This window comes from Cottoperca gobio, chromosome 22, assembly GCF_900634415.1.
Source record: "Cottoperca gobio chromosome 22, fCotGob3.1, whole genome shotgun sequence".
NCBI classification, from domain to species: domain Eukaryota; kingdom Metazoa; phylum Chordata; class Actinopteri; order Perciformes; family Bovichtidae; genus Cottoperca; species Cottoperca gobio.
In genome coordinates this window covers 8,677,394-8,702,828 of record NC_041376.1, presented here as the reverse complement: position 1 = coordinate 8,702,828, position 25,435 = coordinate 8,677,394, and the positions used below count along the sequence as shown (strand labels likewise).

Here is a 25,435-nt window from a genome sequence, read left to right as displayed (position 1 = left end):
TAAATATTCTCAACATTCTTACGTTAAGTGGCTTAGACATGTTCGAGTCAAAAAACATCACATTTTTTAATGCAAAAAACATTTTATTCTTTGCTTTTCAATGCAAAATGTGTAAAAAATCCAGATCTCAAAACACAAATGATTAGTTGGAAGAGTTGTTTTGAATAGGACAGACTGATAAATACAGTTTAGCAGCCAATACTTCTATAAACAATAAGTCATGACCCAAGTCAACAGCTTATACATTCATTCTCTTTTTGGGACACGACAATGGTAAAGTACAGCATTAAAATAAACAACATTTAACAGTCTAAACTGAAGATACCACCATGTGTATCGGTTTGTAGATAATAAATACCTCATTGTGAGGAAAGAACAACCTTTGCAAAGGATATACAGGAAATGTTCCTACCATTCAATATATAGAATAAATATGAGGTTCCACTTTAAGACAACCTAAGTCGCTTTCACCTTGATATCCATAGCTCTCTGTCCAACAAGACACTTTGATCACTATGAACAATTAATTTCAATACTTTACTGGTCTACCGTACCCGCACATGTACCATAGCATCCCATATACAGTTAAACAGCAACTTCAGTCTTTGCTAGCTCGTGTGTGTCTCGCTGTGTCGGCGGCTCCTCAGACCGACAAGGTGCCTTCAAACCATTTCTTCAAAACATTCGTTTTCTGATGCCCTTAAAAGACAGCATGTTCTGGATTCATTTGGTGGTCGCCACGTCTACGAGAGACAAGAGGGAGGATGAACAATGTCTTATTCCAGTGGAATTATGCAATAAATTAGAGAATAACCTCGTAACTTTATCTACAAGATATTTGTATTTGAGTCAATCAAATATTTACTTAAACACAAGAAAGGGACTTTTTTCATTGCAGAAGCACTGAGACTTTACTACATGGAAATCATTTTAAGATTAATATTTGATCATTTTCCTTTCAATTATTTTTAGATCATGTTAAAGCTATTGCTCAGAAAGTCTAAATTGATTAGGTTTGTAAGTGAACAACAAGCAAATGCGGCATCAGTCACAGGTGTTTTACCTTCGTACGCATCACAGTGCTGTAAAATATTTGATATAAAAAGGTTATTGTTATTAAATATCCGCAAAACTACACATATTTATGTCTAAAGCACGGGGTCTCTGAAGGTCCCCACGATTTCTCCCTTTAACTTTTCTGGTTTAACTTTGTATCTTTAAATCTACAAAATCAATAACCAGGTTGTTGCTCGTCATCCTCACCTCATTGTGTGGTATACAGTGATGGAAGTCCACCATTTCTGAGACTAACTTTTCTGATCTTGTTGTGTAGAGTTGTCTGGGGATCTGTGGAGACAGTGAGTAGACAGTGTTAACATTAATATATCATAGAACCCAGAGGCAACGTGAACAAAAAGCATCTCCGATTTAAGGATCGGCCAGAAAGAAAGATCTACCGCAGGAGGTTATAACGACAGCCTCTACTGCAGAGTTCAGAGTTGAAACTATACACCGTTGTTGGATTCAAATCTCCAAAGTTGTGGATAGTGTTAACCTTAAAAAGGTTCTAAAAAATGTTTTTCTGATGTGGATCAAGGCCTTTAAGCAACTAGTGAAAGTCCTTGATCTACATTTCCCATTAATGCCACTAAAAGATCAGACGGTTTGTATCTAGAACTTTGAATTCAACATAAAAGTTGACAAACGGAGGATGAGAGGAAGGAAAACAAGCCAATTATTTGCTGAGAGTTTGTTAGAGCGTATTAGTTCATATTACTGGAGTTGAGATAAGTAGTTTAGTCATTTAGTGCACATAAAGCACCGTGTACCTCAATACTCAGATGTATGTTTTCAATTGAGGCAAAGTATTCTCGTTCAGACTCTTGGGATTGGGAAGAAGCAGAGCTCGGAGGGTATGGCAATGTGGACACTTGAGTTAAGACACCATCATCATTCTCAAATACGGGGTTCACCCTCAAAGTATTCTCAAAGGCATAGGGAGCAAGGCTGTGCCTACAATGTAAACAGGGGGGGTGAATAAATATCAAGTAACACCTTGACACAAGAAACGGTTGAAAATATGAAGAGAAAAGAGGCTTGTACTTACACCAAAGTTACAGCCTTTATGGACTTTATACATTTCTTGTTAATAAATAACAAAATGCCAATGACGGCACAAACAAAGCAGAGGCTTCCCACGAGGCATGTTATAATCAGGGGAGGGTCGAGCGGCATCGACACCAGCTCGTCGCAGCGCTCTCCGTGGTAGTGCCAGTATTTACCTACAGGGCATCTGAAAGAGATGAGAGACGTATATAGATTAGAGAGAAGCAGCCTGTGAGCACTACACAACAAAGTGAACATAATATGACTTCTACCTCCTGGAAAATAGTGCAACTTTAATAAACACCTAATGATGTAGTCATAAATATACATACACCGAGTAAATCACAGATGCTTTCTTCATAATTCCATGTTTCAATATCAAACTAGGGAAGCAAGATGATCTCTACATGCTTTTTCATTCTTCAAAATGAATGTTGTTCTCACAGTTTTTATTGGTGTATTTAAGAAATGTCAGACGTCCAAGATTAATGACTGCTAAACAGAAATAATAAGTGCGAAAAACCAATACATACACAGGATCCTCTGCACAGCATCAATGGTTAGTTAACACTGTGAGAATGTGAAGTGTGGGGGATGCAATTTTCAGCAGTCAAATCTTGAACGTCCTTGAATACACCATCAGGAAAGAGTTTCCAATACAGTCCATGCCTGTGCTTCAAATGTCTTGCATAAAGATAGTTGCAAGTTACAGTGGTGAAACAAATGTCAAGTAATGGCTGCCAAACAGAAAGGAATTTGTTCAGACTTAAGTTAGCAGTAATATAGTACATTCTCTAGTTAACAATGCAAAACCTTTAAACAAGCCGAGGTCACGCCATTTGTCTTTTTCTTTCATTCGTCAGCTTTCGTGTACCTGCAGGTGGCTCCGTGCCCTGGGATTATTTCACACAGGCCTTCATTCAGGCAGTAGTCCAGCTGCAGAGCGCAGGTGCTCTGACACGGCAGGCTGTCTACGCTGATGTAGCCCGGATCGCACATGCACTCTGCCTCTCCGCTCCAATGGTTTACCCCGCAGTGTGAAAACTCGTTGCAGGCCAGGAACTTACAGGGGTCTGCTTGGTCAGCTGAAAACCAACATAGGAGAGAGGAGAGGAAGAAGGAGTAGAAGAAGTAGAGACCAGAGAGAGAGAGAGAGAGGGTGGCTCATTAATGTTAAACGCTGTGTCCACCCGATTTGATTGAAGTGAATGATTGTGTCTGCTTTCAATACGGTGCGTTTAATAAGGTCACTGAAGTCATGAACTCTTCCATCACATTTTTACTACTGCGCGTCGCCTTCAGACTGTAAAAGACAGGATGCGTGTTGTGGACACGTACTCTGACCTTTTGGCATGAAGGAGCATTTAAATGCACGAACAGATTTTGTGCATTTTTCCCTGCATGAGATGTCTACATCCTGTAATCACATAGGATGCAACAGAGATCCTACTGAATAGAGCAAAGACATTTCACCTGGTTCTACTTCCAAGGAGCGACTGTCGATCTCGATGTCGAGCCGTTTAGATGCCGCGTTGCAGAAGTCTTCGAGCACACAGTGAACCGCTTCGGTGACATTATAAGGTAATGGTTTGTCCAGTTTCATCTTGCTGTTCACCACAACGCTGCCGTTCCTGAAGTTTAGAACTTCCAGCTGCTTGAATCCAGTCAAATTGGATTGCAGATATGGTAGAAGCTGTGAGGAAGCAAGAGGAAAGCAGATTATTAACATTTTATTTCATCCGTTACTAGTCTTTATTTGAAAAAGATTAATCTTCTGTGCAGTTAGTGATCAGTGAGGGAATATTCCTGGAAAGCAACACTCAAGCAAGATTTCATCTAACAGGGTAAAAAGGGAATCAATCTCAATCCTAGGACAAAGATTCTAACGTAGATATCTAGGTTAATGAAATTATGTCAGACTCATGTCAGTGTCAAGCGTCAGTAAAGATCTGCATCCTCTGGAGAAGAAGACCAGGGCGGCAGAGACCACATTTACCTGTGGTTTTACTTCCACAACGACAGGACTGAGGTTGTCGTAGCTGATTTTGAATTATTCAGGTCACATTTTACAGTGAGAATGCTATGAATAGTTCATAATTAAATTTTGATGTAAGCATGAAATCCTGCCATTACTGCGCTGACTGTGTAATTAGATCGAGAACATAATTAGGGTTTGGCATTAAGCATTAATATAAGAACACAGAACGTGCTATTTCTAGTCGAGGAAAAGCATGAGAAAACATGGTAGATGAGACACTTAAAAAGACTTGCATGATATCAAAGCTATCACAATTTCAAAAATAAATCTATAATATATGACGTTTAGAAAAGGCTTTTATTTTAAGTGCCTCACAGTAACATGTGCATGCTATATTGTCGGGTTAAGTATCTCTGCATTATCCCACCTACACTGCTCTACAAAGCCAAAACGCAGTACCTAAATAGCTAACATTGAGAATCTTTGACTTTATGACATCTGTTTTATCATATATCAATTATTGGGCCACACAAATGTGCAAGTTTGGAGGGATTGAAATATGGTAAAAAATCAACTGCAGTGACACTCCAGCAACTACTGAGCTGAAGCCAATTTAAAAACACTTTCTGCTGCATGTTTCCTCTAATTGGACCAACATTTGAGTCATTTGCATTCGTTTTACCATAAAAGTAGCAGATGAACTAGTCTCGCTAAAAGTGAGTTAGCCTAGCTTAGCAGAGTAGCAATAACTTCCATGTCTGCAGCCTCTGACTTCAATATAGTTAACATGATTTGATATGGTTACGCAAACACTATCTTAAAATCACATATTCAAATGTAAAAAAGGCATAGAATTAAGGCATTACAACGTACAACACACAGAAAACATCTGTGCATCCCCATTACAACTCAGATCTTACAACTTTCCACATTGTCCAGACTTGTAGCTCAGCCAATCTTTCAAGACTATGGACTCACACTGATTTAGACGGGGAGGAAGTCAACCAGGCCAAGTAATGGACCCACATCAATGTTCATCGATCTGAACCGCTCTCCTTCCAGCCACTTAACGTTCACTACAGCTGAGGCAAACATCAAACAGCTGCAGTGTGAGAGGGAGAGATTACGATGCTTTAGCTGGCCTGGCTGTCAAGCAGGAGATAAGAGGCCTCCAGGAGCTCTGCTCTGATCGGGTTACTTCACTTATCACTGGCAGACAGTATACCGGGAGCTAGTTCCCTATAGCTAATAGTCTCTGAGAAAGCACACGAGGATCCAGCATCCCAAACAAATAGGTAACAGCCGGCAGTACAAATGGACACAGAGTTTGCTGTTTGGTCATCCATTTGTGTCAATGCAAAATGTCAAGCGCTGACACATACACTGCAGATTAGATACCAATCTGTAGCTCTGTTGCCCTCCGCACAAGGTCAAAGCAGAGTCCTTTCACAAAAACAAACCTCAGTGCAGTCTGTATTGTGAACTAAGGAACAATACTGCAGACAGCGTGACACAAACGCAACCATAATTTCAGTCTCTGAAATGGGCACAAATGCTTCTCTGAGGTTACACTTGTATCTACTGGTTCTTGTTTGAGAAAACCTGACGATACGTCCCTTCTCTCAAGTCGAGAACATTTTTATACAAGTCACAAAGAATATTATGCTGCCATGAAAATGGGTTACCGTGGAAAATAAAGTCATTCCAATCTCCATGTCCAATTTTATTGGTTGCTTCACAAACCAGTAGGTACAGGAGTAATAGAGGCAAACATTAGGAATTGCAAGCCACTGTAGGCTAATAGTTCATATATATGTATACATATATATGAGAGAAAGTGAATGTACAGTGGGGTCCAATATCCAGCAAAACATTATGTCCATTTAAATGGGCTGCAGAATATATATTATTTATTCAGTATTGTTTCTGCTTTTCAGTGTTTTATAAACCAGCCCAGGCCAGTTCAAAAGATGTGTTACTTCTTTGCCTAAATAGCCCATTTAAAAGGAAGTTATACTGACTATTCCTAATAGGATAGTAAGAATAGACATACGGCAAATACTTACCAGCTCAAACGTCTGACCACATTAGTTTTTTGCCAGGAAGCTAAATACGTCCATTAATGAGGAAAGCTGAAGTAACCACGGTTTGGGCAACCATTAAAGATTGGAGATGGAGTGTTATTTTTATTATTGATTTGGATTTTGCACCTGTAATATGCATCCGTGTGTGTAATGTGTGTCTATGTATCCCTACTACATATTGTATCCTCTGGTCCAGTGCAGACATTGTTTATTTCTATGTATATGCCATGAAAACTAATTGGAAACCTAAAACTTAAATTGAGAAAATGATGCATTCTGTGTCAGAATACAAAAAAACAGATCCAATTCATAACATGAATCATCAAAACCTCAACTTTTCACAGTCTTGTACTTAACTATAACAAATAAGCAAAAATCCTTGAAAAATTAAAAAAAAAAAAAAAAACACTTTATGAAGTGTTTATCTGAACTGAGAATATCATAAAAAGAAAAACCCAGAGTGAATCATAAATATAAGCCCACCTGTAGTAGCACACATTCCCTCTGCCCCTTGGCATTGCAGCAAACACACAATCCAATTTGTATCGAGGCACCTCCTCGGTTTGAGGCCGAGGCCTTTACATAACACAGATTGCCGGACACGCGCCTAAAAATATGTCCTCGGGGGAAGCCATGAAACTAAATAAGGATGTCAAGTGATGCTTCTTGCTCTGATGCACACTAATAAGGCACCGGTTCCTCAACCTACTCGCCAGCAGCTAATGCACATTTTAAAACTCTTATTTAAAAGAAAAGAAAACAGCAATGTAGCCTATTTGCCATAACAAATGGAACAAAAGGGAACATTCCCGCAGTGGATAAAAATATGTGCATTTACACACAAATGCTCCGAGACAAAATTACCTCGACCAATCTGTGATCTATTTTATTTCATTGCCTTGTTGCCTACAGTAGTACATACAAATAGTATGTCCAGAACACCAACATGCATACAGATGTAACCTGACTGATGTCGCACTAAGCCGATTGGAACCACTTATAGCACAATGTGTGTGGTGCTGGAACTGAGCAGAATTACTTAAAGCTTCTTACCACAAGTCACAAACCTCCTACAGTCCTACAATGACTAAGGCAGACCCCGGTCTCATGATTCAGACTACCCATGGCTAGGTTGCTCTCTACCATGTACAAAGCAATACAGTTTTACCAACACAAAGTGCACGACGCTGCTTCACTTTCCTTTTAGTTTTACTATTATCACGTTATTCAGCTCCACATTAATTTCATTCATTCACTCTGCAAATCTATCTTTAAGGCTTCGAAACATGCACAAAAACACACTGGTCAATGTCATAAACACACATATCAGCAACACATGTACAAAAAAATTATAATTTGGATTTTGTTGGTAAGAAACTATCTAGCTTAACTAGACTTACACTGTGCACATGAACACAAACGTATAGCTCCACAACTGAAAGATAATGACGAGTGCGTGCTTCACGATGATACAAAGCAACTTCCACGAGCAGCATCTCTGTAGTATATCACATCAGAGAGCTGGTCTCTACAAAGGAATGACAGATGTGTTGCTTACAATGCCGTTCCATAAATTAATAATTTAACATTTTGGGAAACATGCTGGTTTGCTTTCTTGCCAAGAGTTAGATGAGAAGATTGACACCACTCTCACTATCTGTGCCCACTTAGTATGAAGCTCCAGCCAGCAGCCAGTTAGCTTAGCTTAGCATAAACACTGCAAACAGCTAGCCTGGCTTTGTGCAGAGGCAACAAAATCCACCACAAAAGTTGAAGTGTAGAAATGACGATTTGTGATTTTACAGGTTGTCACGTTGCCGGACTATTTCTTGGCGGGGCACTTCCAGAGGTTTTGTTGTCACCGTTAGGTCGACATGATCAGAAACCACAAAGAGCTTTAGAAGAACTGTTAGGGGAGATTTTTGGACAAAGCCATGCTAGCCATTTCCTCTTGTTTGTCTTTATGCTAAGCTAACTGGCTGCTGGCTCCAGCTATATATTGAATCAAAAGATATGACACTGGTATCAATATTCTTTTGTACTGGTAATTTAGACCATTTTGCATGTTTACCTCTTTAAATTTATTTATTTTTTCAGAAGCCTCTTTTGAGTTTATAGCCCAGAAACTTTGACAAATTCCTTGCAGACACAAATTGTACAAAATGACATGCTGAAATATATCAAACAGAATCGAAACAGTCCCTGAAAAAGCCAAAAGTTTAGCACAATTCAAAAAAAATTAAGGCAAAACACACAAAAGCAAACTCACCAACATTAGAACCAAACTTACAGATAATAAAAACAAACAATAGACATGATTAGCTGCAGCAGGAAGGTCTAATGTCTAATGTAAGGGCAAAAGCAAAGCTGAAAACTAAAGCTGAGTACTTCAGAAATGTTAGGTGCTTTCAGATTGTTAGATACTGCATTTCAAAAAGGTTAGTTAAGAAATAGAAAGGTCATGCTCTCTTTGAGGCATTGGAGATGTAGTTCCAATATGGAAAAAAAAAATACCGGTATGGAGGCTAAAATCTTCTGTCTCCCAGGCCCAGATTTACTGGAAGCTCCAGGGTTTGGCGAGTTTCTGGACCCAGAGTGCTGTGTCTAATTGAAACAGAATTATTTCTTTATACTGTTGACACAAGGGCTCGTCTGAAATTAAAGCCTTATAACACTTTTATATAAAAACAAAATTTGTTGAAAAATATAAAATTATAATTTACTGTTCTTTTTAAGTTTAGGATAAGGCTCGCTGCAAAGTGCATCCTCACTTACGCAGGACAACACGATTTAGATTAAGCACCAACTTGGGGCTACAGTTAAATAGTTTTACTCTTACTAAAATATAATTTAAAACCAAGTTTTACACAAATGTACTTTTATCACACGTTTCAGCTCGGGCTACGAAAGCAAATATGAGAATGAAACATGCAAAATCATGATATCCAGCACAAAAGCTTGTGTACCTACCAGCTCAAGAAAGGTATTCTCCAGTGATTTATACTCTGGAGAGCTCTTGTTGAACAGGTCGTCAGAAAACATCATGTTAGTGACCCTCAAGCTAAAGAAAACAACTAACTCTTTGCCCTTATCCACCGCGGTCATCAGAGGGGTGTTGGCTTGTCTCATGGCCGGTGCAGCTGTGGATTCGTGCGGGCGTTCGTCAGACTCTGAGGGGAATCCACTACCGCTCTCTTCTTCCACAGAGTCGGTCATATTCGCCTCCGTCCTGTTCTGACTTGACTCTACATCGTCTTGAATGTTTGAGTTCTCAGGAGACATGTCTGTCGACACACTTTGCCCTCCACCAGACTCAACTCTGTCCTCTGGGGCTTCACCGCTCTCTACATGAGGCGGCGAATACTCCACATCCGTTTCTGGTTCAATGCCGTGGACAACATCCTCATGAGATGATGGCGTAGAGACTGGGACTGCTGCTTCTATGACAGATATCTCAGTAACTGTGATATCTGTACACTCTAGCTCAACAGGTGGATCAGCAATTACTTCTTCTGGTTGAGAGTCTGGAGTTGCTAATGGAAGGTCCTCATGCTGCTCTGGATGTTCCTCAGGAACCCCATCAACTGGTTCAGGTTCTTGTAAAATAAGACATAACAGAAAATAAGTTGTATGACCAGAAGGAGTTATTTTAAGTATGAAAGAAGTATACAGGTAAACTAATAGACACATCATGTTACGCTGTTTTCATCTTATATCTCATTGCATTGATAATTTGACAGCAAGATTAGGAGTTGGGACATTTTTCTAAAAGTCAAATAAGGTGTTTGATACTTGTGAGGTAAATCAAGAGCTAGGGGGTGATTAGCCTAGCGTAGCATTAAGACTGGAAGCAGAGGATAGCCTGCAGGGTCATTATCGTAAACAAAAACCGAAGCTGAAACTGTGTGACAGTATACTATAAACCCAAGACTTTTCTTTATGGCTGCACCGATCCATCAAATTTAAATACAGTAGATGTCTTGTGCATCATTTTACACTCTTGTACCCCAGACTCAGCTTGACAGGCCTGATATTTTCGATATCTTTGGAAACTCCACTAGGGTTTAAAATGCAGTTCTGCCGGTTTGAACAAAATGTGGCTGCACAGCACGAGTTTGTAATGACTTGACCACCAGCAGGCTGCTGCTGCTTGTTAATGGGTTTTAATATGATGCATTGCCTCAGCAGGGAGCATCTCCATGTGCAAAAGCAAAGCATCAAGTCTAATTGTACTGCCATTTCCATTTCCCATGAGAGGCGAGTGTTCTGTGCAGATATGTAAGAAAAAGAAGAAAAAATAGGTCACTCTTTATTTGGACAGTCCAGTGCTGAAATTCACAATGAAGGGACATTAATGCGTCACTAGAAAGTCTGGAGTTTCATGTGACACTCAAAATGGTGTTAAATTAAGTTGAACATTTATTACCCAGTTAAAGTTACTTAGGGTTTGGGCTAATAATTAGAAAGGGAGCTAGTGTTACATAATGTGAGGACATACACAAAAAAGGGAAAAGATACTTCAGTAAGTGTGGATCAATTCTAGAATAATCCAATAAACTGTTAAGAATAATGGAATAAAATTAAGCACAGTTCAAGTTCACTCAGTAAGATTCATTTCATTATTCTTCATCCACTCTTTCATTTTCCATTACCAAGAAGTTACTTCCCGGCTCCATTTTCTTCTTTTATCCAATTACTTTTAGACATTTCTCATCCACTCAAATAAGATTAACATGTACTTCTCCTTCTTACTTTTCAAGCCTGGGGATGTGCTCTTTTTATTTACCTCCATCAGCTGTTCATGCATCTTGTGTCTCTAGACATATTACAGCATCCTCCCCACCGCTTTCCCACCATTAGCAAAATCGAGACTTAGAAACCAGATCATGATAGCAAAGTGTGGTTCGATCCTGAGGTTCTTCCTGTTGTCTGTCAATAGCTCTAAAAGGAGTCCAAACCTCAAATTGAATGTTCGGCTTCTCAAAAAGCTTTGAATACTTAAACGAGTCACTCCTGATTGAACCTAAACATCCTGCTTTAGAAAAAAAACCAATATGTTTTAACGAACAAGCCTTACCGTCCGTCACCTGTTCTTCAGGTTCAGCCTCACCGCTGTTGACACGCTCAGTTGGTGGCATCTCCTCCGCAGATTCTTCTGTGGATTCCTCCTCGACTGCTGACATTAAAGGAGTCTCATCAGTGACGGCAGAAGAGCTTTCTGGGAGGATGTTTGGGATGAAAGGCACAAAGGTGTGTGTTTCTGGTTTGGTTGTAGAAGCTTCCAAAGAGTTTTCTATCACTGCCACAGTGGGAAAGAAGTTTTGGGGGGGAGATTTGTCTTCTGTAGACGCCTGTGTGGTTTCGTCCGCAGACATAACGCCCTTAACAGGGTTCATGCCGAGCTCCGCAACGGGATAAACTGTAGTTACTGAAAAGGAAGAGTTAAAACATTTATACAGATTGAAAATCCTTTTCTGAGCGCTAAGCTATTATTTCATTCAGTTAAATGTGATATTGTGCTTACCAGTCTCAAAGCTGAGTGTCTTTATGTCCACCGGTAGTGACGGCTCCCGTCTCAAGGCATTTACGATGATGTGCTTCAGTTTAGGAGCATTCACATCCTCGTCCGTCTGAGGCTCCTCAAGACCATCAGGCTCATCGTTGAGCTCCGTCTCTCCGTTAAAGACCACGGCGTAACGCACAGAAACATCCTCGGAGCTGGCCAACACAACAAATCACGTAAGAAACTCTCATCACAGACTTACCTCTCTGCTATGTCTGCTTTACCAAGTTATATCCCAAGAGAGGTTATTTTTGGGGATGTTATAGTTTCTCTTGAGACTTGAGCAATAAAATGTTTCAATAAAAGTCACGTCAGGGGAAAAGCATAAGAAATGTATGTTTTGAGTCTCTTATCTTACTTACTGTGTTATTTCATCATTATTACAAGGTGCTGTACACATTACAAGTGGTAAAGTGCCAAACTCTTAAAACCTTTGAGAAAACTAAACCCACCGAAAACCCAGCACACGAATCTCTTTGAATCCTGGGACTTTTTCAAATACACGTTTCATCTAAAAAAGGAAAGAAAAACAAGAGAGTGTGAAAAAACTAAACATGACACGCGTGCCACTGTAAAGTTATATTAAAAAGATTGACTGTGCCAGAAATAAATACCAATATTTTTCAATAGGTGGTTATTTTTCATACAGGGACACTAAAGAAAAGAGGGACAAACAGGCGGGCAAGCACAAATGCAAAAGGTCCTTCCAAGCAGAAAGTGAAGTTGCTTGTTAATGTGTTCGGGATCTGATTAGGGGGATTGGGAACAGGTGTGCATTTGGGTGTGGAGGTCAGGTGATAGCTAAAGGTGGAAACACTGAGGACACTAAGGAGTGGGGGGGACAACTACATCCAGATGCAGTTATTGTTTCTTAATCCAGCAGATGATCAACAACAGTTGTTAAATAGGGCAATCAATTCCAATATGTTTGCAGGCTTTACATTAAAGTTTTAAGAATGAACCTAATTAGTATTAAAGCACACTGTTCGCATTTCTGACCATATTGAAAAAAACGCATCAAAGCATATTTTGCCTTTCTGTAGTGGTTGCACTGTGGTTTACTTCTTACAGTCAACGTTCAGTTCATTTTACAGCAGTAGAAGATATTCTAAGAGCGGTGTTTGAAGCCTCAGTCGATGCCTTCTTAGTCAGAGATTATCTATATGATTAGATCTTACTATTTCAGGCTTGTGGTCATTTAGAAGTCTTACCTAAAGTCCTCTGGTTTGCGACCTTAAAGCTGTTAAATCAATCACGGTGAGTTTTACACTTAACAATACAAGGGAATAGAAGCTGGCAAACACATTGATCCCATTGTAAGAAATCTTGTGTTGCTTTGAAAGAACTGAAGAATAATGGGAGAGTAATAAAGGCCGAGACGAAAGGGGCTTTTTTTTTGTCTGCGAAGAGGTTACAGGTGACCGAAAAAGCCAAGCGTGAAATAGTTTAATAATACAGTTCAACCACAGAAGATCTCACTTGCTTCTTATCCGGTAGAATTTCAGGGTTTCATCCCCCTCAGAAAGATCTTAAAAACCTATTTAAAAACACAGCTCTTCCAGGGCTTCCTGTGTTTGCAGAAAGGTAAAGAAGCAGACAGCTAACATTTACTGTGGGTCTGTAGACTCACACTCGGCTCTCACCTTGTCTGTCAGCTCTTGTCTGATGTCATTGTACTCCACTGCCTGTGGGTTACTGACCAGCCGGCTGAATGCCGGGTCCACGATGGTGACACTGAACTCGATAATGTACTCCTCATAGTTCTCTTTGATCATGTTGGGGTCTTCTTGGATCTGGCAAAGAAAAGCCAAATGACATTGTTGTTAGACGAGTGCCAACGGATTTGTTGCATGCTTAGATTGTTCAATATTTAAAGCGGTGAAATTTGATTATGAAACTCTGCGGGTTAACTTACCAAGTTGTCCTCAGTTGGAAACAGAATCAGTGGGGGTGTCCAGGTGCCTGAGACAAAACAGCAACTCGCTAGTTAATTTATGATATTATGAAAATGTTTTAATAGCTGCTAAGTTCATAAAGAAATTGAATTGCTTTCATTACACATTGGTGCGTTAGTGTTCAACTCACAATCCCTTCCCGACTCCGTGGTTCCAGCAAAAACTCTGAAAAAAGATATATATTTTGGTTAGTCCTTACGCATAAAACCAATATTTAATCATGCATAAAATCCCCAATCTTACTTCTTCTAGCTAAGGTAGCAAACGCTTAGTAGTATAAAAGTAAATAAACAAAAAAGTTGGTTTTGAACATTTTGAGGTGCGAATGAATCCTCTGATGCTTTCATTGCCTCTCCAGACATGAAAACACTGATCATTATTAACCAATCATTTAAAACAGACACAAAATGTGAACATATTTTGCTTTAAAAGTATATTCTAAAACAGGTAACTCACATTAAACACAACATTTAAGAAGGACATTTGCACCTACCCTTCAATTTCCACTTGCTCAGATATTCTCTGGAAATAAGAAACAAGTTATTCACGATCACAGATTTACACTGAGACTGAAGAGCCCCGCGGTATGAAATATTGAAGATATTCGGCTGCTGGACTCACACTGGCCACGAGGTCGAGATGCTCCTGAGAGCTGCTGAAGTTCTGGGCCAGGTCGTCCATGCAGAGGTTTTCATGCTGGCATGTGTAAAGCCAGGCTCTGTACTCCTCTGAGTTTGGGACTCTGTCCAAGAAGATCCGAAACGCTTCCCAAATCGCTTCCTGACAAACTGAAGAGATGTCGTCATTTTTTGTAAAAGTTCAAGTGACTTTTCTCACAAAACATTAGAAGAAAAATACGACAAACTCACAAATAAGTATGAATATGAGACACCGTCTAATATTATGTTAAACAAAAAGGCATAAAAGGATGACTAGACGTGGCATGATGATTGTAACAAGGGAAGACAGTGTTGAAATTACAGCGTGGAGAAATCAAATGATTGAGGATAAAGAAGATTGTTGGTATTGATCTTGGCATCTCTGCATGTTTGCTTTAGCGATTTTTCTATAAGATTATGGTTCGCCTCAGAGAAACATTTCAGTGCAGCATAACATTTGAACGCACATCACATAACAGTCTGCGATGTCACGATGCTTTGATAAATCACAGAATATATTTAACACGATATAATTGGGACAGAACAAAAAGGTAAGATTGCCTGCTTCAGTAAATGTTTATTTGAGTGTTGGTATGTCCATGACATTTTTGTTAATATTAAAATCATGAGCACAGAGACCCCCTGAAGCTAAAGTGTGTTTTATCTGCCTCTGTGCGGGAAACAAGCTCCACAATGACAGATATCGTAATGCCTGTGGGAAAAGTATTCTCTGACAAACTCATTTCTGGAGCGAAGAGATTACATCCAATACGCCAAATGAATCTGTCTCGTTTTAAAATCATACGCCACAGCAGCTGTTGTGGAACACTTTGTATCACTTGTTCCATTGTAACAGCAAATGTGGCAATCGTTGCCTCTTAACTCTTCCACAAGTTGTCCCTCTTGGACAAAGAATATTTGTCCAATAATAACTTAATTATATCAAGTGCCTCAGTATTTGTATCCCTGAAACATTTTCATGGCGTCATGTGAATGTTAACATGCTCTAAGCAATTAAGACAAACAATAAACAGAATGTGCATGTACATCAATTGATCAGATTTAGAGAATAATACATATTTGAGGGGATTAGAAAATCTTTATCATCTTTTCAAAAAGGTTCCAACTGCACCAAACATCAAAGCAGACAGCTGTTTGTTTGATTAGGTGCATTATTCTCATTTGACACTGAATCACTGAGTTTTAGAAAAGGCTTATTCATTTCATAATCATGCAATAAGTTAAACTGTAACTTCATTTCCAGTATAAGCTCACATAACAGTTTACCTCTGAGCTTGTAATAGGCCCGATGGCTGCCGATGACTGCTTTCATCGTCTCCTGGGGACACACTTTGACCCCCGTGGTCAGGAGCGCCGACCTCTTCGTCCGACTCCCATCGTGCGCTGCTCTGACATTTGTGGTGTGTCTAATCGGTCGGGAGGCTTCTAGAAAGTGTCGGTACTTCACATCCCTGAGTCCGGAAAAACCGTGGTCATGTATGTCTGCAAGAGCCGTCAGTGAAGATGTAAGTTTAGAAATATAATCATTTTCACAGTATTCAGCACATGAAGCTTGAGGAAACATAAAACATGTAAGCACATAGGTAGCTGACATTTAGTTCACACACAATGTTCAACAACCCCAATGGTTTCACAGTGATGTCATATATGTAGCACTAACGACCACTGAGGAGTATTACATCACAGCCGTCTTACTGTAAATGTATTGCTGCTTGCTCTGCCGCTGCCTGTACAGAGCATCATCTGCTTTTGCAGTGAAAAGTATATTATACACTTGAGGGCCCCTGAGAGTTTATTTTGGGACAATATAACAGAAACAAATCCTCTGTACGTGTGACTTTATACCAATTAAAAAGGTGCAATGAGTTACTTGAGCTTTTGAATTCACTGTAGTGTAAAGATGTCTGGGGACTGAAGCCTATAAGGGCTGGTTTGTGTTAGAATACTAGGAAAGTGCACAAATGTGTAGAGGAAGCGGATGAGTAACACTGTCTTCTCCCTCGAGGAGCGCTTTCTGAGATGCCCTTGGGCAACTTGGCCCACGTTGCATCACTGAAGCTGGTCAGTGGCCAACAGTGTAGAGGAAGAGGTTGTGCTGGGCAGTGTCCAGGCGTGAATGTGCAGAAATGCACGCATAAGGATTACAGCTAACACAAGGGTGTGCGTGCACAGCAAACCTCAAAGAGATTAAAACGAGGCACAGGTGGATATAACCATCTGATTTTAGTAGTTAACAAAAAAAATCACGCTCCACGAAAACACTCAAGCAATAACACACAGAGACAGGGCTATTTCAGTGAGAAGCTGCACACATTATGAGGAGAACTGCCCTCGTTTTCTGATCACCTTAGTAAAGAGAACGAGCTCAGCCACACTGTTCAGGCATTACAGGAAGCCAGTGTGCCCGTCAACCTTCTCTGGCCCAGTCACCCCATTGAATAATGCTATTTTAGAAGAAAGAGACTCATTGTGATGCCAGGTGGCAGACCTCAGACGACTTTCTAAGACAATAAGCCAGGATTTATGAGCCACACAGACCCGAGGTCATTGGACCCAAATGATAGACTGTGCCCCCTCTGGAACAGGAGACAGAATGAAAATAAAATGAGCAGGGAGTGTTAATTATATAATCACTGATCAGACACAGAGCTTTTAGCTGGAGATGCAGCATTTTAGCAAAGATAAACAAGATAAGAGGTACATATTCATACATTAATACCACATTTTCACAACAGCCATGCAGTCAAGCGATCTAAACTTAGTATCGTCTAGAATGGTGAACACTGGACCACAAGCAGAACAACAACAATACAGAAAGAGTCCAGAGCATTCTGCAAGCGCCAAGTCTGTGTATTTGCATTATCCACGAGTGGGACACAATATCACTAACACGTGTATAAGCTGATGCAATGCAACACATGAGCCCTTCAACATTAATGAAGATATATAGCATGAGACATTAACGGTGTGTCTGGATGTAAAACATTAATGAAACAGTTGTATTGAATTGTTATTCGGATCATTCTGATTACATTGATGATTAATTAATTAATCAATTTGTTGATAGTCAAAACAATTGCAAAAATGACAAACATGCTGGATATGGGAGAGGATGTCTTGCTTTTCTTTGTTGTGTATAAATATTGTATAAACTGTTGTTTCTTTGCATTTCTAACTGTATAACATAGCAACAGATCCCCTTGGGCTACCTGAACTGTGATGGGCTCATTATGTCATTTTTTTTTTTTTTTGTGTCGCCATATTTGTTTTGTTAAACATGGAATGTGACATGTCATTGTACTATATTATATAATGAACCAACTCCGCTGAAACATGGAAACATCGTTGTACCTCTCACAAATTGTCTTGTCATGTCTCTGTGACTTGAATATGTGTTACGATGGATTAGCTGGAGATGCTATCAAACACACAAAAACTACCTTAAAATGTTGTGTTCTGCTGAGACTGACAGAGACGTTAACCTTGCAGCATTCTAGGTCATAGTTTGTGGTGGATGTTGCATTGCATTATATAGGTTTGTGTGGTTCCTCCTATGCACCTCCTGTATGTTGTCAAAGCATACTAATGTGCATGCCTGTGCCCTGTTCTTCAAATGTAGCTTAACTACTTCAGGCTAACAAGCAGATATCAGACTTAACTGATCCTGTTTATTTACATCCAGCTAACTGGTCCTTTAAAAAAAGGAGTTTGAGGATTGATTTGTAAACTCTGGATGAAGTTATCTTGGGTAACAGTGTGCTCTTATTTTGAAAGAAAGGCAACATTAGAGGTGAATTGAAACAGTGAGCAGCTTTCATATGATAAGCCGAGTGCTGATCCTGTGTATGTGGTGTCATTTTGTTCCATGTTGTGCTACACAGTGTTTCCCCTGGTTCCACACATTCATCACTGTTAATGATGTTGGTGCAAGATGTGTGAGGTTCTCCCCATGGACGAGCAAGACACTTTTAACTGATGAGCCTGTTGTGAAAATGAAACCTTACTAATATCTCTTAAAGATAAATGACAAATTCCTATTTTAATGTCTTTTAAAGTTAGAATCTTTGAGTGCATGCTGATTCGCTCAAACTACATTTTATTTGGTTTTCTTTTGTTTGATCATATAGAAGTATAGGTAAGTCATTGTAAAACTGTATAATTGTGATAATTACAGATCATAGTGATTACAAATAACCTGCATGTTCCCATTATGAATTTTTGATTTTTGATTTTTGCATAACATAAATGATAGAGCAAGAAAATAAAAATGTGTGTTAATCACTGTAATACATGCAAATAATTACCTCTACAATGAACAATATTGTTTTCCTCAAATCCAAATTTGGCCCGATACCAAGAACATGTACAGAATGTGTGGTCATTGACAATGCAGCCTGTAGCTTTGTGGGCAGATATCCCCCAGTTCAGTGTCAGGCAGACCCATTCACGCAAACAAATCTTCCACTTCCAAACATTTCAGCGGGTCAGAAGCTGGCCTGAAATTCAGCCAAATCATGTGTGCTTTCATTAATAGTCAAGCCAGCAAAACATTTACATTTTTGGAAACCGGTAAGCTTGAAGCCTGACTTGCACATGCAGACACACGAGGGCCTGAGCGAGAGGAGGGAGTGTTTGAGTGGTCCATAATGCCCAGTGCAGCCGCAAAAAGACCTCACAGCAGAATTACAAGCCAGAAAAGATTAGCGTCCTGCGACACTGGGAACAGAATGGCTTTTGTTTCCTTCAGGATAATGAGCTCACCCGGGCACATCACACTGAACAAGCCAACCAGTGCGGACGCAAATGTCATCGCTGGTGAAATGATGCTATCTTTCTCAGTTAACATCTATTATATGTATCTGCCCATTTAATTAATGGTGAATATTCATGACCCTAAAAGTGGCACCCTAGCTGCTTGACATTTTCTAAAAAACATCAAAGATCTGTTTGAGGATGAGTTAGCATTTTATAGTTTGTAGAGAGAGAGATCTGAAAATAGCAGAATCACACCCAAATATAACTGGGAAACCCTGTTGCCCTTGAAGTGGATCATTAAACAAAGTAAACCTTTTCTAAAATGTGATCCTCCTTGGGTCAGGTGTGTAAAAGAGGCTTTTAAAATATATTAATGGCTTATTAGGTTATTGACAGAATGATCATGCAACTACTGAAACTTTGTGGAAATAAACAGCATTTCTCAACTAAGTTAACAGGAATACCTGCCTCCCTATAGGATTCTTACCTTTGATCCGACTTGCTTGGAGGGTAAACAGACACAAAGTGAAGAATAGTCCTGACTTCAAAAGCATGATGCGCTAATTTATGTGGTTTTCAAGCCCGAAGTTGTCATTTGTAAAGAGAATTGTTGCAAATAACAACAAAATCCAGAAACTCTTTATCTTGAGTCCATTAGCAGAACGTTCAACAGTCTCCTCATCTGTGCCGACAAGGTCTTCAGCTTGTTAGCACGTACCAAAAGGAGGGTGTCCAGTCCACTCCTGTCTGTGCTCCAGATCAGTTCTTCAGCAGCAGTTAGATCCTAGACAACCGAGGCGGCTGCATGGGTGGATGAGCAGAGAGAGCCGGGGAGGGAGGAGAGGTAACGGGAAGGAGAGACGGTTTACAGATGGAATTTTTGTCTCAGGAGTTTCCTTCTACGCTGTCAGTGTGACAACAGTGACGAGGTTAAAAAAGAAGGCTCAGTTTTGAGTCTAATCTCTTTACCTTCTTCTTGCTGATTGTAATCCCTGCGGGGCCACGTGGCCGCCTGGCCTCATCCTGTTAGCCACCTTCTGGACCCTCATCTGTCAGCTGAACAAACTTGGGGATCTGCCAACAAGCCTAGACCAGATAACTACTCGCCAGAGTCGCCCCGAGTAGATCACTGACACCCAGCCTCTGTTTTTATCCACCTACATGTCACTGTCCAACTGCTAAACTCTTCCTCTTTTCTCTCTCAGTTTAGATTTATCCTTCATGGGTGCCCACAAGCAAATCCTGCTATTTGTCCTGCCTCTTGTGCCAACAATTTAGGGTGCCAAGTGAGGTCAGGATTGCAGTTTTTGTTTTGTACTGTTCAACCAGCTAACATTTTAATAATGGGCCTCATTCCTAATCTAGCTGCACAGCAACATTCAGGCCTCTCTTCTGACTGTAAAGAGCAGAGTCTACATTTTACCCTGGCCCCTTCCTTGTGTTGTGTGTTGAATGTGGGAGACGCACCTGTTTGATCCTCCTCCTCCACCTGTGAAGGAGAGGAACCAATGAACCCAAGTCCACTTCCTGACGTATCTTTTTGATGCTCACTTATTCCATATTTGTCCGATCCAAATATATTTTGACGTCACTTCACAGAAGAAAAAAAGAAGCAGGAATATGATAGTCTCTCCGCCAAGGATTCTCTTCCTCTATTCTCTCTGCAGGTTTGGATGCTGCAGGTGATGGCTGTGTTGAAAGAAGTGAGTAGACATAGTGTAAGCATGTGTGGCCTCTCCTGTTATGGTGTATCAGGGGGGGAAGGCTCCATGTTGTTAGTCTCCACCCTAGCCTCTTCCTGTGAAGAGGATTAGCCGCCCTTGTTGGTCGTTAACAATTTGCTGCAGTAAATAAGCCTCTTCAAGAGCAACATAATCCATTCAGGCTGTTTTCTGACACAGTAATCTTAACTAATGATTGTAGCTCCATTAAGAGTGACACATTTTAAAGCAGTATCATTCAGTTGTTTGGCCACTTGGAGGCAGTTGTCGTGGCTAACATGTCAGTTACTAACTACATGTTCCTGCTGACAAAGGCGTGCCACGGTGGGGATGTTTTTCCCACCGGTTAATAAACTTGTGACCACAACGGTGCTACCGATTATGTTAAAAAAAACGACTTATTATTTAAAAAAAGATATTTGTCGATTATGCTTAATATCTGTAGAGCATTTACTCTGATCTTTAACGTTGGATGACTGTGTCTGTCCTCTCCAGTTGATCTTTCACTGCGGAGCCCATTACTCTTGTGTGTAATGGGTGTTGCCTCCAGATGCTGTCACCTTCTTCATCAGCAGGTTCCCTGTTAGCATTGGGTTTAAATCCAAAATAATGCCTAATAGCCACTTTTGCTTTGACCCCGAAATCCTCCGCCATCATCTTGTCAGTCATCTCTCTTTACTCTTGTCACGTAAAATTATAGATCTGCCACTCTGCTGCTGCACGGAGCAGACACTTCCAGTTTATAATTGGTGCGTCCGTGGTCCTACTAAGTATTAATAACAAGTTTTTATATGATGAGTGTGGGGGCTGATACGCAAAACTTAACTTCATGAGTTTTTTTAATATATTTTTTAAAACAAAACGATGTCGGTGGTGGTGAGCAAGTAATGCAATCAGTGTATGCCCGAGTGTAACACCAACTAGGTAACACCTAGGCAAACCTACTGCGGACCTGTTTTAGCAACTTGTTTTATTGTTACATTTAATTTCCTGCAATTTAGCTTTAAAATAAGACAGCCAACACATGCAGTGAATTCAAAATGAGATAGTTATATTTCACAGTCATATTCAATATGTATATGTGTTACTATGTTGATTACTGAGGGACACATTTATCTTACTTCTCTCCAATGTTTGGTCAAAGATCAGGGTAATGTTGATACAATATATGACATCAATGCTCTACATACCGCTCGTGGTCAAAAGCTCTGCATGGTACCTCTAACCGCGCATTCATGAAGCAAAATGGCTGTCAGCAAAAAAAAAAAAGAGAAAACATTTAATGTGGACATTAATTTCAATTTCAATTAAACGGGATAATCACAATAAAATATTTAGACTTTGTTCATCTCCACTAGCATGGACTTTAACACTTTAACAGTGGGGTTGAGAAGATTATCAAACCAAACTATCTTCATATACTGTATATGTCTATTCTGAAAGAGGCCGCAGTACACCCACACTGACATTTGTGAGGATTTCTGCTTTTTCTTTACATAGGTCTTTCCAGACTTCAGCTCCACACGTCACTTAAACTGAGATTTTACATTAAACTATACATGCATCAACAAAGTTTAAAATGGTGAGCGCTCCGTTACAAACTTTGCATATGTTGTATATTCAAACCTGTCCCAATGACCATGACCCAAATCCTTCAGGATTAGGGTCAGGGTCACAGATCCGGTCTAGTTTAAGATTAAGTCAAAGATTTTAGATTCAGGGTGAGGATTAAGAATAAATGTGACATTCAGCCCCAAGCATTATTATCAAGTTTAAATAAGATGACACTAATGTAACATCATTGTTGAATTTTAGCTTCATTTATGCATAAAAACAGTCTTATCTTGTAGCTGGGTCTTGTAGATTAATAATGTATTCTTAGATTCACTGTATATTCATGAGTTACTTTGATATTTTTCCCAAGATAAACAAATCCTTGTCAGTTTTAACCAGGATTTTGCTCAGACAAGCTTGACCTTCTCCCCTGGCTGATGACTTGAATCATCGTCCAATTAGGGAGGTCAGTTTAAATTATGCAACAGAGGGAAAGTGGTACTTGCCATCTGTCAGAAGGGGTTATTTCATTAGGGACAGAGCCTAAGAGTCTCTGGCTGGCAGAGTCTGAAACACCTCTGCTGTTACATCCATGATCTGTAGAGGCTACAGCATGTGTGCAGTGGCGTTTTTAGGAGGGACAACTCAATTAACATACTACTTTGGAAATATGTAAAACCAGAAAATTACAATATTTAACTATTTTATATATTGCGATATTTCCTCTCACAGTTTAACACAGGTTATAATCCCACTGGGTGCATACCTGTTCTCCTCGACGTGCTGTTATAACGTAACTGTTCAATTCCTGTTTGTATGCGCTGTCAGTTTGGTCAACGTTGACGTGGTGTTAGCTTTGCAACAAGCTGAATTTTAGCACGTTGCACAGCTGCTTTCATGTTTGGTAATCCTCTCAGAAAGATGCTTGGGATCCTCAAAGCCTGTTCTTGACCAGGTACCATCGCCTCCAAATAATAGCACACACAGGAAGCAAATGTCTTGTCTGACAAGCTAGCAGTTAAGCTAGCAGCTTAATTAGCAGTCAGCCATTTTTTCCTGGAGAACCCTTGTTTACCAGCGGCTTGTAATCCTGCGGCTGTTGGGCACCGAGGTGTTTCGTTAAATCTCAAGTTTTACTTTAAAAGGAAGACTTTCATATGTGTGTTGTAGAAGATAATCCAAATGGTCCATTCAATTACTAGCTTCAACAAAATGAATACTAACTTCTGACAGCTATGAGCAAATGATTACAGGTCTTTGCAAATAGCCAATCAAAATGTAGCTAGGCAACAGCTAATGTGGCCGCACCTGCCATCAAATTTGTGCCATTCGCTTTCATCGACTAAACTTCGGGCATGCGCGTTGCTGTTTTCATTTCTCTCGAGCTAAGCGATTCCAAAAAAACATGAAATTGTTTCATTAATTAATTTCACCTATTATATCTAACCACTGACTGAATTATATAATCATGATCATTAACAGCAGCAACCCAGGATGTTTTATTTTGTGAATTAATCTAGAAATATATTAATTTCTAAAGGCTACTCAGTAGGCTACCACTAAAATCACACTTGTTTTCTGCTGCTAGCAGGTGGGGCTCTCTCTTCGCCTTTGTGCATGTAAATGTGATGCAATTTGATGTGGTGCCACATATTTATTTATTATTAATTCCATATACTGTAAATTTGAATAGACAGACAGAAATATAGACAATACAGAGCTAATTTAATCGATTTAACTATGGACTGTTAATACCTAAATAAAGTGAAATAATACATTTTGTTTATAGGCTAGTGTGTTTCGCATAAGTATTGTTTGAAAGCAAAGCAGTATCTGCAGGTCTTCTGTAGGTTAGGTTTTTAATCAGTCTAAAATGACAGCATTATCTGTTCATCTGGCCAGCCTGGAAACATTTAACACTTTTTTCTCAATTGTATTGCTTCTGTAACTTGGCAATTAACTTGGCAATTTAATATATAAAATTGGTCCCAATTTATTATTTCCGTTGGAGAGCTGAGAAAGATGAGTGCCGCAGGGCTACCGGCTAATATTAGAGTCATGTTTGTCGTAGCACTCCTCTTTGGGAAAATCCACTCTGGGCTGATTATCGGTGTGATCCACTCTACTAGACCTGCAGCAGTGAACGTGCCATTGCCAGTGTGAAGTCTAGGTGCCAACATCAACTCTGTGACCTGTTACTCGAGTTCATACGTGAGGATGTTCTTAGTCGTCCATAATCTGTGATGAAAATCCGTTCATAAGTGTAGTAGCCTTGAGATTAATGCCCCTAAACGTGTGATGCCTTTGAACCTGTTAACACTCATGTAGACATATACTGATTGCTGTGTGGCTGCTGTAGTATTTGCAGTGGCAGTAACATATCTGAAATGTGGAGGTTGAGATACTGGAAATTAAAATGCTGTGTTTGAAGGCTGGTAGCAAAAATGTCCGCTATCCTGGCCTGACCTCCATCAAGGTCACGGGCATGCAGGGATTTAATGCCGTGCTAAACTTCACAAGGGCAGGTGAGGTGTTTGTTGACACATCAGTCTAGTATTTAAATCCTCATGTTCATGGCTGTAGCTACCATTAAGGACACTGAGGTCATGTCCTCTGGGTTTCTTCTTCTTCTAGGTTTATTGACCTGTTGGGACTTACACATGTGCAACATGTTCAGACTCATTATACAAAAATAAATACATTTGACAACTGTTTCTCCAACAAAATAAATAAATAAAGAACCATTAATATTAGTGCCTATAAGATACTTTGGGGAATAGATACATGTTTTGACAATAAAATAAAAAATGCCTCAATGCATTAGTGTTAAATAAAAAGCTTTACTGAATAAATTACAGTCTAACATTATGTTTCCGGGTTTAATCAGGAAACAAGAAGCTTAGCATTTGGCACCCACCTGTGATACTTGACACTTTTTCATTGCATTTTTGCCAGTAAAATATCAAGGTTCAATTTCTATACCAGAATTTTATTTTTGGCTGTTCAGAGTATGGTTTAAAATAGCATTTGAACCTTCAT

At 39.7% G+C, this 25,435-nt stretch overlaps 1 protein-coding gene across 3 annotated transcripts; it reads right to left on the bottom strand.

Annotated features, from left to right (window-relative positions):
- Positions 1–76: 76 nt before the first annotated feature.
- Positions 77–23,713, bottom strand: impg1b (interphotoreceptor matrix proteoglycan 1b). 3 transcript variants are annotated; one of them, XM_029459964.1, is made up of 17 exons: positions 23,163–23,713; positions 22,033–22,091; positions 15,633–15,848; positions 14,308–14,474; positions 14,180–14,208; positions 13,817–13,851; positions 13,647–13,693; positions 13,375–13,524; positions 12,184–12,242; positions 11,693–11,886; positions 11,246–11,596; positions 9,139–9,764; positions 3,580–3,799; positions 2,981–3,191; positions 2,108–2,293; positions 1,264–1,347; positions 77–743 (listed from the first exon to the last, which is right to left on the bottom strand). In XM_029459964.1, the coding sequence occupies exons 3-16, from the start codon at positions 15,676–15,678 to the stop codon at positions 1,308–1,310; spliced, it is 2,361 nt and encodes a 786-aa protein (XP_029315824.1). In that variant the 5' UTR covers positions 15,679–15,848; positions 22,033–22,091; positions 23,163–23,713; the 3' UTR covers positions 77–743; positions 1,264–1,307. The 3 variants fall into 3 exon arrangements, with proteins under 3 accessions (XP_029315824.1, XP_029315825.1, XP_029315827.1); XM_029459965.1 differs by lacking the exon at positions 22,033–22,091; XM_029459967.1 differs by lacking the exons at positions 77–743; positions 1,264–1,347 and adding an exon at positions 2,640–2,790 and having other exon boundaries at positions 2,173–2,293.
- Positions 23,714–25,435: the final 1,722 nt, after the last annotated feature.